The 12,998-nt window shown below is 35.3% G+C and overlaps 2 protein-coding genes across 3 annotated transcripts; both read right to left on the reverse strand.

Annotated features, from left to right (window-relative positions):
- Positions 1 to 4,289: 4,289 nt before the first annotated feature.
- Positions 4,290 to 4,679, reverse strand: LOC145064278 (uncharacterized). The gene has a single exon (XM_079011758.1). It carries the CDS (start codon positions 4,677 to 4,679, stop codon positions 4,290 to 4,292), a length of 390 nt encoding a protein of 129 aa, XP_078867884.1.
- A 1,127-nt stretch (positions 4,680 to 5,806) lies between these two features.
- Positions 5,807 to 12,241, reverse strand: NET1A (Kinase interacting (KIP1-like) family protein). Of its 2 annotated transcripts, none has more exons than XM_079008560.1 (4): positions 11,994 to 12,241; positions 11,107 to 11,246; positions 7,277 to 10,407; positions 5,807 to 7,113 (listed from the first exon to the last, which is right to left on the reverse strand). In XM_079008560.1, the coding sequence occupies exons 2-4, from the start codon at positions 11,207 to 11,209 to the stop codon at positions 5,995 to 5,997; spliced, it is 4,353 nt and encodes a 1,450-aa protein (XP_078864686.1). In that variant the 5' UTR covers positions 11,210 to 11,246; positions 11,994 to 12,241; the 3' UTR covers positions 5,807 to 5,994. The 2 variants fall into 2 exon arrangements, with proteins under 2 accessions (XP_078864686.1, XP_078864685.1); XM_079008559.1 differs by having other exon boundaries at positions 11,107 to 11,334.
- Between the last annotated feature and the right edge of the window lie 757 nt (positions 12,242 to 12,998).

Raw genomic sequence — 12,998 nt, forward strand, 5'->3', positions numbered from 1 at the left:
GCTATAATAGGAATAAATGAAAGTATGATGTTATAAAAGAAAGTAAAACCAATAATTTTTTACATCGTTCAACACGGCCACCAGACAGGTATAACACTAGTTTGTACTATTTGCAACTATCATCACTACCGGAAGTTAGTCTAAGATACTACCTATAAATCCTACCAAAGATTTATGAATTAGTCATAGTGAGTGTTTTCGGTCCCAAAAGAAAACATATTTGAGAATAAATGTCAATCCTTGAAGGACTGACATGTAATACGAAATGAAACTTGATAATCTTTCATTAATCTTGAATGAAAAAGATACAAAAACTTATATCAGCTCAAAGGAGCGTCTAACAGAACAACAGCTAACTATCTATTTACAAATCAACCCTCTTATTATGTTTATTTACAATTATAACCTCTAATATTCCCCCTCAAGTTGGAGATGAAGAATAAATGTTCTTCAGCCCCAACTTGCCTAGAAATGGTTGTAGCTTGGAATTCAGTAAGGGTTTGGTAAACATATCTGCAAGTTGCATGGCAGATTGAATTGGTAATAGCTTTACGGTTTTGTCTTCCACTTTTTCTCTCACAAAGTGACAATCAACTTCTATATGTTTGGTTCTTTCATGAAATGTTGGGTTATTTGCTATTTGAATAGCTGATTGATTATCACAAAATAATAATGTTGAATGATGTAATGGAATGTCAAAATCTTTGAGTAATTGCCTTAACCATACAAGTTCAGCTGTTGTAGTAGCCATTGCTCTGTATTCTGCTTCAGCAGATGACCTTGAAACAGTTTGTTGCTTTTTAGTCTTCCATGAAATCAAAGAAGATCCAAGAAATACACAGAATCCTGTAACTGATCTACAAGTGTCTTTGCATGTCGCCCAGTCTGAATCACAAAATGCTTTCAATTGTAGTGTTGAATCTTTGGAAAAAAATAAACCTTGACCTTGTGAACCTTTTAAGTACTTCAATAAGTGACATGCTGCTTCAAAATGACTGTTACAAGGATTTGACATGAACTGAGATAACCTTTGGACAGCAAAGGATATATCTGGTCGTGTTATATTGAGATATAACAATCGACCTACAAGTCGTCTATACTGTGATGAATTATCAAATGGCTCTCCCATCTTTTCAACCAGATCAATTTTAGGATCCATAGGGGTATTTTTGGGTTTTGCAGCAAGAAGCCCTGCATCTTCTATCAACTGTAAGGTATAATTTCGTTGAGTGACAAAAATACCCTTTTTGGATTTTGCTATTTCTATCCCTAGAAAATAGCCTAGTGAACCGAGATCCTTCAATTTGAATTGTTGACTAATTGTTTCTTCAAAAATTCAATGTCTTCATTGTATGGACCTGTGATGATTATATCATCAACATAAACGAGTAAGGCAACATATTTTTCACCAGTTCCTTTATGAAAAAATGAATAATCAGACTTTGATTGATTAAATCCCAAAATTTTCAAAAACTTTGAAAATTTTTCAAACCATTGTCTAGAAGCTTGTTTAAGTCCATAAATTGACTTGTTGAGTTTGCATACAAGCTTTGAACCTTGAGGTTCCCCCTGAATATCAAGTCCTTGTGGAATATCCATGAATACTTCTTCTTGTAAGTCTCCATTCAAAAATGCATTATTTACATCAAGTTGCACCATGTTCCACTGTTTAATTGCTGATAATGCCAATAATAACTTGACTATTACAAGTTTTGCAACTGGAGAATAAGTTTCAAAGTAATCAACTCCTTCCTTTTGATTGAATCCTTTTGCAACCAATCTGGCCTTATGTCTTCCAATTTGCCCATTGCTACCATATTTGATCTTGTAAACCCATTTACATCCAACTGTATTCTTGTTTGGTGGTAAAGGAACTATAGACCAAGTGTTGTTGTCTTTCATAGCATCTAGTTCCACTTTCATAGCATCACACCACTCTTTATGTTTTGAAGCTTCTTTATAAAATTTGGGTTCAAAATTGGCTGATATATTCATTGCAAAAACTCTATGTTTTAGTGATAAATTGTCATAAAACAAATAATCATGCAATGAGTATTGAGATTCATTCTTTGAGACAAAATTGCAATGATAATCCTTAAGATAAGAAGGAGGATTACGAGATCTAATTGACCTTGAAGGAAGGTTTGAGGTTGGCCTTGTAGGAAGATTTGGGCTTGGATTTTGATTTAGTGAATTGGTAATGTTTTGAGACAAATTTGGTTCAGGGGTATTTATGGAAAAATCAGGTTCAGGTAAAGAAATGGGTAAAACAACATGTGCAAATGGATCAACCTGGTCTGGAATAGAATTGTTTTGAAAATGATATAAATGTTCATGAAAGACCACATCTCTTGAATAAAAAATGTGTTTTGTTTCAAGATCATATAACTTGTATGCTTTCATATTAGGAGGATATCCTAAAAACAAACAAGCTTTTGCTCTTGGTTGAAACTTCAATCTGTTAGCAACTAATGTTGAAGCATAAGCTAGACATCCAAAATTTCGTAGATACTTGTATTTTGGAATAGAACCATGTAGAATCTGAAATGGACTCTGATAAGAAAGGATTTTTGATGGAATTCTGTTTATCAAATAAGCTGCTGTTAAAACACAATCCCCCCAAAAATGAATTGGAATATTTGACTGGAACAGTAATGATCTTGCCACATTCAACAGATGTTGATGCTTTCTTTCCACCACTGAATTTTGTTGTGGTTTAGCTACACACGCCTTTTGATGAATTAGGCCCTTTTCTTCAAAAAATTCCTTGAATTCCAATTCTTTTGCATTATCTGTTCTAAAACACTTAATGTTTTTGTTGAATTGTGTTTGAACATAGGAATAAAACTTTGGAATAATTCCTATAATATCAGATTTGTGCTTCAACAAGTAAATCCATGTGTATCTGCTTTTATCATCAACTATAGTAGCAAAATATCTTTGACCATTGTAAGTAGAATTTTGATACGGACCCCAAATATCACAATGAACCATATCAAATATTTCATTACAGAAGTTGTTTTCACTATCAAATGACAATTGTTTCTGTTTGGCTAATGGACAAATAGAACAATGATCATTACATTTATTCTGAGTTATAGAAACACCTAAAATGTTCTTAATAGGAATAAGAACTTTGTTTGAATGGTGTCCTAATCTCTTATGCCACAGATCAAGTGAAACAACATTGATTCTTGTATCATCGGCTTTAAAATTTTCTTCCTGCTTACTTCTCATCACATATAAATCCTGAATGTTATCAGCTTTGCCAATCATCCTCTTGTGAAAGGTATCCTAAATATAAGCATGATGACATGTGAATTGGACTATCATTTGTTGACTTTTGGTTAAGGCACTGACTGATATTAAATTGAGATCAAAATCAGGTACATAAAGTACATTTTTCAATGTAAATAGATAGTCAACTTTGATATCTCCAACTAGATTGACAGGAATAGTAAGCTTGTTTGGAAGAGTAACAATATGATTATAAACTTTCCTTGTGTTGGTGAAAAGATTTATATCATGAGAAACATGTTGTGAAGCACCAGAATCAAGAATCCACATGCATGATTTCAAATCATTCGTAATAGTCAGTGAATAACACTTACCTGTAGTTGTGTTTTCATTTGGATTCACTGAAATCATGTGATTTGTTAAAGCAGACATCACTTGTTGACATTGTGAAGGAGAAAAACCTCTGAACATGTTGCTTAAATCATCATTTACAGATGAATGTCCATCAACAGTAACATTGTCATTTGTTACTGCATTTATTTGATTTGTCTTGGCCTTTGATTTGTATCCAGGAGGATAACCATGTAGTTTGTAACACTTTTCCACTGTATGCCCCTGAAACTTGCAATTTGTGCAATATGGACGATCCTTTTGATTGTTATTGAATTTCTTGTTCTGATTATTGTTTCTATTGTTTTGGTTGGATTTAGCAACAAAGGCGACAGATGAAGAATGTTGATCCACTGAAATAGTCTTCTGTTTTTCTTCTTGAGCAACTAAAGAAAATACTCGATTGATAGTAGGCATAAGATCCATCATCAATATTTGACCTCTAGTGTGTAAAAATGAATCATTCAATCCCATCAAGAAGTTCATGATCTACTCAGATTGAAAATATTTTTCAATGTTTTCGACTCCATGACATTAACATTTACCACATGAACATTTAGGACGAAAATTCTCAAGTTCTTCTGAAAGCGACTTCAATTTGGTGAAATAAACACCAACTGAATCTTGATTTTGACTGAGGTTTACAATTTCTCTCTCCGGATCTAAAAAATTCGAGGTCCGTTGCTTTGCTGATAGCGATCTTGAAGATCTTGCCAAATCTCATTCGCTGAATTTGTAAACATAATACTAGTTGAGATTTCCTTTGATACAGAATTCAAGATCCAGGAAATTACTAGTTGATTGTTACGCATCCATGCGTTGTGATTAACAACCTCATTTGGAGAAGGCTCAAGAATAGTTTCATCTACAAATCCAGCTTTATTCTTGACTGAAAGTGCAATTAACATCGATCTACTCCATGAGGGGTAATTTTCACCAATCAATGGCTGAGAAACTAGATTGAATCCTGGATTATCAGAATGATGAATGTAATATGGTGACATTCGATCATCAATTGGAGAAACGTTTACAGATGATGAATTAGTCGCCATGATGAAGACTACGTAGAAATTTACAAGAACGATTTGTAAATCTCGAAGAATCAAAGAAATTCGATCTCACAAGAACAATTTGTGGAATCAAATCAAAGACGCATAAATCTACAAGAACAATTTGTAGATTTGAAAACAATAGAAAAACAATCGATTTCACAAGAACAATTTGCAAAATCAAATTGAAAGAAAATTGATTCGAGAATGAACAACAGGATTAGAATGATTCATTTGAATCATAGAAACGGAATTTTTCGGCTCTGATACCATAATATGAAATGAAACTTGATAATCTTTCATTAATCTTGAATGAAAAAGATACAAAAACTTATATTAGCTCAAAGGAGCGTCTAACAGAACAACAACTAACTATCTATTTACAAATCAACCCTCTTATTATGTTTATTTACAATTATAACCTCTAATAACATGTGATATTGAATAGGGATAAAAAGAATTGTATTGAATACTAAAGGAGATATCAGATACTAAATGAGATAATATCAATGATTGATATTCAACCCGTGAAAGATAGTATCATGAGCTACTATGACATAAAATGTGACTGGGAAAAAACACATTAGATATTGAATGAGATTGTATAAGGGCTAATATGTAGTCACTAAACAGAGAATGATATGACATAAAATCAAGGACCCGAAGGAAATATATTATAGACTAAATTTGATAGTATCCAAGAATTATTTTCGGTCTCTGCTACGACAGTTATCATGGAGTCATTTTCAGTCATGGATGCATCAAAAACTAACATCTAACTCTAATTATTAATCAAGGGAAACTGATTTTGCCGGTGCTTGATACAATTTTATCTTGTAGTGCATTTGTCAAGAAGAACGCAAAAAAGAGAAGATCTGGATTTTTAAAAGAGGAGAGGATTTTGCTGTAATACCACGTAGATTGTTATTTTTCTATTAAACGATCCTCTCACATTAATTACATTAAATAGGAGATTACATAACAAAAATACAAAGTAGAAACATGTACCTGACTGGTCAAAGCAAATAACCAACAATAATGTCATTGTCTCATTGACTGGTGAAAGTGGTGAAAAGAAAAGACGCCCAATTGGCCGGAATGCCGGATCCACTCAATACTCATGATCAATATACAAATGAACAATAAAACATGCATAAATCAAACATTACAGTTATTCCCGTCCCTTGCAAATTCCAAATACAGACAGATAGAAACTAGCAACTACAAGTCAAGTCTGAAAAGTCTGATAATAAAAGTAAAAACACATTACTCTAGATAACGTACGTTTTCACAATAAGATAACACATTCGTCATAAAGTTAAAAACCCGACATTTTAATACGTTGGTCACCTTTAGTGACAGACGGTGTGAAACACCCACAAAGCCGCTTCCTCCTCCCCGTGCCGCCACTCTTCCCGCCACGGTGAATAAAATCGCGCAAAATCACACTCGTCCGGCTCTTAGTCCTCGAAAACCTGCTCTTCCCTTTGCTTTTCTTCTCATCTTCCACCTTCAATAACACATACTGAATCTTCTGAACCTCCAGTTGCACCCGTTTGATTCTTTCAGACTCTTTCCATGCATCATCTTGCTCCACCCAAACCGATAAAGACGGGTTTTTCTCAACACTAGCCATCGATTCAACGTTCACATTCACTAACCTCAAAATCGTCTCCTCAGCCTCTTCTAATTGTTCTTTCACAGTCTCGAAATCAAACCCCGTTTGTTTCTTCTTACCCTTCTTCCCGGTCTCCAACTTTTTAGCCAGATCTTTGACTATGGTTTCAAGATTCGCAAGCTTTTGAGCATCGGACGCAAGTCTATCCAAAAGTTTGCATTTTCTAGAGTCTTGATTTTGATTGGGTCGGGGTACTACAACCTCTAACTTATCCACACCCAAATCTTCTATTTGTGGCTCGTATGGAAGTCTTTTGAGTTTCTTTTCGGTCTCGATTTTGTGGGCTTCATGGGCTATTTGAAGTTGTTCGATCATTATATCATCGGTCCGGGAATATGCTCTTCGGCTTCGGCTCCTGCTATTGGTTGATGATGAGCCATCGGAGGCTTGATCGAGTGGGATGTCACGAATCGGGACACCTTTTCTGGATTCGGATGATGATGATGATGATTCGGGTTTGGGTTTTGAAAGGTTGAGATTATCTAAGGTTAGGTAACGTTTTCCACGTAATTTTTCGAGTTTGTGTTGTTGGGTCTCGGTGGTTTTTGTGGGTTTCGATTTGGTTTGGATGGATGAGATTTCACGCCTTGTGACCACTGTGTTTATGTCTTCGATGATTACTTTTTCAAGTGCTGTTACACGAGTCTGGACGTCGATCAAATCGGAGAGACCTTTTGATAATGGTTGTTGTGATTTTGGAGTTTCATTTGATTCTGGATCAATTTGCTGATTGTGTGGATGAACTTTTACTTCCATATCCTATAAAGAATTTTGATTCATTAACCTTTTATTTGAACTGTAAGAAATTGCAATAAATAGCAACACACTGGCTTTAGTAACGTTTTTATAAGTCCAATGATCAAATTCAAAATGAAGTGAAAGTATGTTGCTATTTATTATACTTTGGAAAGAAAAAGTGTACCTCTGATTTCCGGCCAGCTGATGTGGCAAGATTTGCTGCCATAGTGAAGAAATTATTCTCAAGAGATGTTATATTCTCCTTCAAAGAACCAATAACCGGATTATATGCAAGCAATTCCGCACGTAATCCTTCAATTTCACGCTCCATAATGCTTGTTTTTCTTTTCATCTCTTCAATCTCCCGATCTTTTGACACGGTTTGACCTTCAAGATTCTCACAAACCCCGGTCAACTCATGAACTTTATTTTCAAAAAGAATATCACGCGTGTTGGATATTTGAAGATCAAAAACAAATGAAGTAGCCTCGGCTTCCCACAATTCAAACTCGTTTTCCCGTTCTTGAAGCTCGGAATTCAAATTATCTTCGATATTTTTCCGTTCCTCAAGTTCTTCATGCAACATATCCAATTCTAATCCAAGATTCTCATTCACTTCACGGAGATATTCCGTTTCTTTCTCAAACGCATCAAGCTTCAATTCCGATTCCGCATACTTTCTCGTCATACCTTCCACCGCAAATTCCAATTCCGACTTCATATCCTCGGTCATCTGGAGCTTCGATTCCAACTCCTCAATCGTACATTGCATAAGAAAATTTTCATTTTCAAGCTCATTCTTCACGATTCCGTACTTTTTCTCTGATTCCCGGAACTCTGATTCCAGTTGTTTGAGAAGGGTTAAAATGACATTTTTCTCCATGAGTAACCGGTGCTTATCATCTTCTTCTTTCTTCAAAGAACGCTTCAAATTCTTGATAATTTTTATAATCTCTTCAACAGATATCTTTGCGGTTTCGTGCCCCCCCATGGAACCAATCTCTAGAGCCAAGAACACCTGATAAATCCCAAATCTTAGATTTTCAACTTCAACTAACAACAGCTCTTCTTCAACCTGTTGCTCAAGAATCTCGGTCTCAAGCTCAGAAATCAATTTATCAGCCAATTTCGATGCCTTAACATGTTTCTCGCTCTCAACCAATAACTCATAGTTCTTTTCTTCGACTTCTTGTATGAATTTATGCAAGATGAAGTTTTCAAATTGAGCTATCACAGCTTTATCAAGTTCCTCCTGGAATTCGTCTTTCCGGCATTTGCTCTCTTCTAGAAGCCGAGCCTGGAATTCCTGATTCCTGATCATAAAACTCTCCCGTTCTTTCTTTTCGATGCTTAAACAACTCATCAATTCTCGAATTTGTGAACGACCCGTTTCCTTTTCGATCTCGAACTGTGTAAACCGATCCTCGAGAGCTTCTAATCTCCGCCTCACCGATTCCAATTCCGCCGCCAGAATGCTTCTTTCTGCCACAAGATTGGATTTCTCAGTGTTGAGCAATTCACATAGTGATTCCAATCCTTTTGATTTTTCCCGGAGATTTTCAAGCTCAAGATTTGCTGTGGAAAGAGCATTCTCAAGAATCATGTTTTGATCCCCGAGTTTTTGCATATTAACAGTAATTATATGCAACTGAGACAAAAGAATGGTTTTTTCAAGAACTAGAGCTGATTGTTCGCCATGAAGCAGCTCATATGAAGTTTCCAAACTGGAATTCTTCTGGATAAGTTCCTCGATCTTTTCTGGGAGGCGTTTTTGCTCATCAGAATCCTTTTCAATGATCTGTTTTAGCCTTGAGTTTTCATCCTGCAAGTGTTTTACAGTTGACCCAATTGACTCGGGATTCAACCCGACCGACTCGAGTTGACTCATTAACACCTGATAACTCGAATTTAATCCCGTGATTTCTTCTTTTAAACCAAGAATCTCGTCCTGCATAGCGGTGGATTGACCCAATTGCAAAGCAACCTCTTCTTCAAGTCTCTCCTTCATTTCTTTCAGCCCCATGATTTCAATTTCCTTCAAATCTTTCAGCATATGAAGGCTGTTTTTAAGCTCATTTTCAAGATTTCTCTGTTCTTCTTGAGATCGAGTGTATAACATTTGCAGAGTCTCGAGAGCCGCTTCGATTTTAACGTAATTTGTGTGCTCGGTTTTCGCCGTGACTTGAAGTTTCTCAAACTCATCGTGTTTTTCCGATAACTCTCGATCTTTTAACATGATTTTTTTGGCCAAATCGCTCGCTTCCATCTTTAAATTTTGATTTGAAATCCCTAATCGAACACAAATCTCTTCAGCATCTTGAAGCTTTTTCGTAAGTGTTTCAATTTCTGATTGAGCAGAAGAGAGATCACGTTCTAATTTGTATGATTTCTCAAGGGATTCCGCATATAAAACCCGCAAAGCTTCCTTCTCTTCAGTTAACCCTGCAAGATCGATTTTAAGTTTATCGACTTCCTGTTCCGCTCTCGTAGCTTGGTCGGAATACGTTTTGGATTCCGATTCCGATACCGCAATCCTGTTCTCCAAATCTGTAATCCTATCGAGACATTTTCCATACTCCAAAAGACCGGAATCGTTTTCCGATTCCAATCTGGTGAGTTTGTCCATCAAATCTTTAACTTCACTTTCACCCATTCCCCGTGTTTCTTCAATCTTTTCCTCCAAATCCGATATCGTTTCAAGATACTCCATTTGCTTAGCTAATCCTGCTTCCTTTTCCCCCTGCAAAACCCGAAGATTCTCCTTCAACATATGAACTTCTTTTTCGGCTTCAATCGCAATTCCATCAAGAATCTTGGCTTTTTCAAGTGCCCGATTAAGTTCTCCATCCGCATTACAAATTTTCTCCAAACTTTCTCGATACTGAGCAAGTAAAGACTCCTTTTCACTGGTCAAATCGGTCAACGCCTTTTTCAACTTCTCAATTTCATGTTCGGCTTTATTCGCCCGTTCGGTTTCCGAGAAAATCTTAGCTTCGATGATCTCGAAGCTAAAAGATTCATTATTTTGATCATCGGGTGTTTGAGATTGTGTGGTGGAGATTGAAGATGCTAATTCTTCCTGTAGGCTGAAATGCACTTGATCGGGAAAAGCCGCCTGTAAAGTCCTTTGAGCATGGCGGAGCTCACCGGTTGCATAATCATATCGTTCCGCTAGTGCACGGTAAGCTCGGTAGAACTCTTCAACTAATTTCATCAGCTCTGGCCTCTTCTTGTAGTACATTTCTGCCCTCCTTGCAAATGAATCCGCATCTTCTTCGATCAGTTTGATCATCGATTTCACTTTTGTATCCATATCTGCAAAAAATGAAACAATTTGACTTTCTTTTTTTACAAGTGGGCCCCTCGTTTTCATAAAGAACACTTTATGCGAATATGAACCATTTTAAATGACTTCATCAGAAACAACGAGTTAATGATTATCAAGTATCTCATCAGAATCAAGAGCATCATGACCAAGGGTGGACCCTGGAATTCTTTTTGAAATGCAAAAAAAGATTAAAGATGAACTCTTTTTGTTTTATTTTAATGCATACCAAAAAAAAAAAAAAACTCTAATGCTGCTTCAGATTCCTAGATCCATGACCCCATTTAGGAATGTAAAAGGTCGATGAAATTCTATACCCCATCACAGGAGTCGTATTCAAAATCAAATGCACACGAGATCAAATATCCCACAAATATTGGATGCGTGTTGAAAGTAATTATCTAACTATTTAGAGATCAAATAATCAGTTTGATTATCGCTTATTTTATTAATCAATTATTTAAATAATCAGAATTTCCCAAATAATCAAACACCGCATTAAGAGTTCATTTCAAATAGTACCACTTTATTATATTATCAGATCAGATTGTGGTTGTTCAATATCTGTCGGTGGAAAGGAATGCGATTCAAACAAGTACCAAAATTATCTTTCATTTACATAAGCAATCAATCAATCATTCATCAAAAATAGATAAAAACAAGAGATAAGATGACAAATCACTCCATACCTGTAAGATTCTCTTGAAGCCATTTTGAATTTTTAGGGCTAATATGACTGTCCCACCACCAAGAATACAAACGCCTTGACTCTGAATTTATCATGCAGGCCATCACTCCAGCACGGAAGAAAAAGGCAGCTGATTTGGATCTTCAAATCCCAGGAAAGTAGATCAGGGCCACAATCAAAAAATTTTTTATCTTTTTTCTTTTTCACAAAAAGTAGGGCTACTTCGCACCTAAAAACGTCGGTTAATTGGTAAAGTTAGACAACCACAAAAAGTGGAATTAGGGTTATATCAACATCCGAGTAGATTACAATAATTACATTCTATAAATCAAGCAGAAATTGGGGGTTTATAAGGAAAAAGAAACTCCTCGATTGAGTTGTAACACTCGAGTAGCTGTGAAACCTCTTAATCTGAACAAAATTACGTTAATTACACAATAGTCTCTCAGGTGGGTGTTTGAAACCATTAGGCAAGATATCGTTTTCAAGCCATCTAACCAAAAAAAAAGTAGAAAAAAATAGTATGAAATTAATTGAGAAAATGGCAAAATCAGTCGAAATATTTCAACAATCTGATGGAAAGAAAGACAATTTATGCAAATGGGATGTTTTTTAAAGAGAAGATTCATATTATTCTTTCAAAAACGTGTCGACGTGGGATGAAATGATGAAATCGAAAATTAAACCTAAATTAAATGAAATGGGGGAGACAAAAACATCAACAAAAAAACATTTAACCAAAACCCAGATGAGTTAGATTAGCATTACAAAGAAAGAAAATGAAGTAAAAATCCAAGAAGAAAAAACAAAATCTCGGTTCTCAAAACAGTAATTGCTAAGGGGTATGAGAAATCAAGATTATCAAGCAACAAAGATCGATAAACTTACAGAAAAATGAAATCTTGCAAATGGGGTTCTGGATTCTGATCTGCAGTTGTAACCCTTCACCCCGTAGAACGGAATTTCCTCTGTCTCTCAACCCATTCGCTTCTCCCACTTTCTCTCTCTAAAAACTCTGACATTCAACGGTAGGTTTTCTTCTTTAATTGACTATTGGGTCATCTTGTTTCTAATTTTATTGCAGACATACAGTGTGAGAATGACTCATGGACTGTAAAAAGCAATAAGTGGGAAACGTGAAGGTTTCTACTAAATGTGTTAGTTTATTGGGGGGCTCGAATCTCGCACATAATAAATGGTAAAATACTCAAACTTAATGATTTTGTCCATTATAAGCATGTTTCTTCAAAATCATATTTCTTATCCCATCCCATCCATAAATATAATATAATTTTCTGTGTTTATAAAAGATATAACAAATATTATGAATATCCCGTCCATAAAAATCATACATTTTCTGTGTAAGTATATAATAAGATATAATAAATATTATTGACTACAAAAAGATATTGTATTGAATTCTAAAAAAAAAAAAAAAATTAGAGTTACATAAAAATTGGTCCCTTGAGTGTTAGCTAAGTTTACTTAAAGTCATAATGTGTTTGTTTGCTTAAACTTGCATTGATCGTACTTATGTTTCTTATTCCTAATGAAACGGTTCCTATGTTAATGTCGGATGAACTATATCTTGTATGAAAAAGGTATTTCAACGATTTTAAGCACTTGCCTTTAAATGGTACTAATAAATTGCAGCACAATTAAATTGCACCTCAAACAAACCGACATATAGTTATGATATAAAGGCTAGCCCCATGCGAAAGAAACACATGTGGTGCACCTCAATGCCATAGATCGTCCCTACATTGATGAAACATATTAGGCCAAATGAGATGTTAAACTAACATATAGAAATGTAATTTACAAATGAAACTCCCAAAAGGCATACATAGTGCAATTGGGACTTTCATTTGTAAATGTTCATATGGTAAATGG

Source organism: Lactuca serriola, chromosome 7, assembly GCF_051521515.1.
Source record: "Lactuca serriola cultivar US96UC23 chromosome 7, Lser_US96UC23_V15, whole genome shotgun sequence".
In the NCBI taxonomy this organism is placed as follows: Eukaryota; Viridiplantae; Streptophyta; class Magnoliopsida; order Asterales; family Asteraceae; genus Lactuca; species Lactuca serriola.